The following is a 1,751-nucleotide window of genomic DNA, read 5'->3' on the forward strand; positions in this document are numbered from 1 at the left end:
GGTGACACAGTATCCGAGAACGATTACGCGCACGCTGCGAACGTCTGGCGGCGGTTTGCCATTCAATCCTTGGGCGAGTACAGCGACCTGTATTTGAAAACGGATGTCATGTTGTTGGCGGACATTTTTGAAAATTTCCGAGACAAATGTATCGTGAGTTATGGCCTCGATCCCGCGCATTATTACACATTACCAGGATTCACGTGGGACGCCATGCTTAAACATACGCGTATAAATTTCGAACTCCTCACGGACATTGATATGGTCATGTTTATCGAGCGTGGTATACGCGGCGGTCTGAGCCAATGCTCCGGTAGATATGCACAGGCTAACAACAAGTATATGCACTCGCATGATCCGTCGAAAGCTTCCTCATACTTGATGTACTTCGATGTAAATAATCTATACGGATGGGCAATGTGTCAACCACTGCCATACGCTGAATTTCGCTGGGTTGACGATGTTGCAGTTTTTGACTTTAGCGCGATCGCCTCGGACTCGCCCACGGGTTACATTCTCGAGGTCGATCTCGAGTACCCGCAAAGTATACACGACGAGCACACTGACCTACCGTTCTGTCCGACGCGCGATAAGCCGCCCGGCATGCGGCAGGCAAAACTTCTGGCGACTCTATATTGCAAGAAGCGTTACGTCATTCACTATCGAAACCTACAGCAATGCACGCGTCAGGGTCTTCGCGTCACAAATATACATCGCGTACTACAATTCGCACAATCCGCGTGGCTCCGCGATTATATTGAACTAAATACGCAATTTAGAACGCTCGCCAAGAACGATTTTGAGAAAAATTTGTATAAATTGATGAACAACGCAGTATTCGGTAAAACTATGGAAAATGTACGAAATCGCGTCGATGTAAAATTAATAACTAAATGGGAAGGACGACGCGGCGCGGAGGCAATGATCGCAAAACCAAATTTCCATAGCCGAAGCATCTTTTCGGAAAATCTGATAGCCGTTGAATTGCGTAAACTCGAGGTGAAATTCAACAAGCCGATCTACGTAGGTATGTGCATTCTCGACATATCTAAAATCTGTTTGTATGAATTTCATCACGAGTACATGTTACCTTTATATAGCCACAGATGTAAAATTATGTACACCGACACGGATAGCCTTATATACCACATCCAGTGCGAGGACGTGTATGAGACGATGAAACGTGATATTCATCACGAGACACGGTAGTGTCTCGCGCCAAGTGTAAGCGAAGCTAGTACCACGCGCGCGAGACCGACCGTGTTAGTTTACGCGAGTACACGACTTGACGGGCCCTCAGATTTTTTTTCTCAACAATGGCTGATCCCACGAACTTGAGACTGCGCTTAATCGATAGCTTGGGTACGATTTGCATAATAAAAGTATTTTTACTTTTTTCCTACGTGCCCCATGAGTAGAGATATTGCAATGCAAAGTCTACGGGTCGGAATTTTCAGGTAATTTTTTTTAAGAAACGTCGTCGTCGTCGTCGTGGTCAACCAGGCCAAATTCCATCTCACTTTTCTGCCGCAACGTGGCATTGGCGCTGCTGTCGCGTATCTCACGTAGCGTCTCGCGCCAAGTTTGAATAAGTCTAGGTGTATTAATATCCGCGTTTCCGCATCCCGGCGCGTCTTTTCCGCGTTTCCGCATCCCCTCACGTTTTTTCCGCGTTTCCGCGTCCCCGCGCGTCTTTCCCGCGTTTCCGCAGCCCCGCGCGTCTTTTCCGCGTTTCCGCGTCTCCGCACGTC

General features: G+C 47.7%; 1 protein-coding gene across 1 annotated transcript; it reads left to right on the forward strand.

Moving 5' to 3' along the window:
• Positions 1-7: 7 nt before the first annotated feature.
• Positions 8-1,235, forward strand: LOC105558737. Its single transcript, XM_012006608.1, has one exon. The coding sequence runs from the start codon at positions 109-111 to the stop codon at positions 1,207-1,209; it is 1,101 nt and encodes a 366-aa protein (XP_011861998.1). The 5' UTR covers positions 8-108; the 3' UTR covers positions 1,210-1,235.
• The last annotated feature ends 516 nt before the right edge of the window (positions 1,236-1,751 follow it).

The sequence above is a fragment of the Vollenhovia emeryi genome, unplaced genomic scaffold, assembly GCF_000949405.1.
Source record: "Vollenhovia emeryi isolate VEMERY1.0 unplaced genomic scaffold, V.emery_V1.0 DF947090.1, whole genome shotgun sequence".
NCBI lineage: Eukaryota > Metazoa > Arthropoda > Insecta > Hymenoptera > Formicidae > Vollenhovia > Vollenhovia emeryi.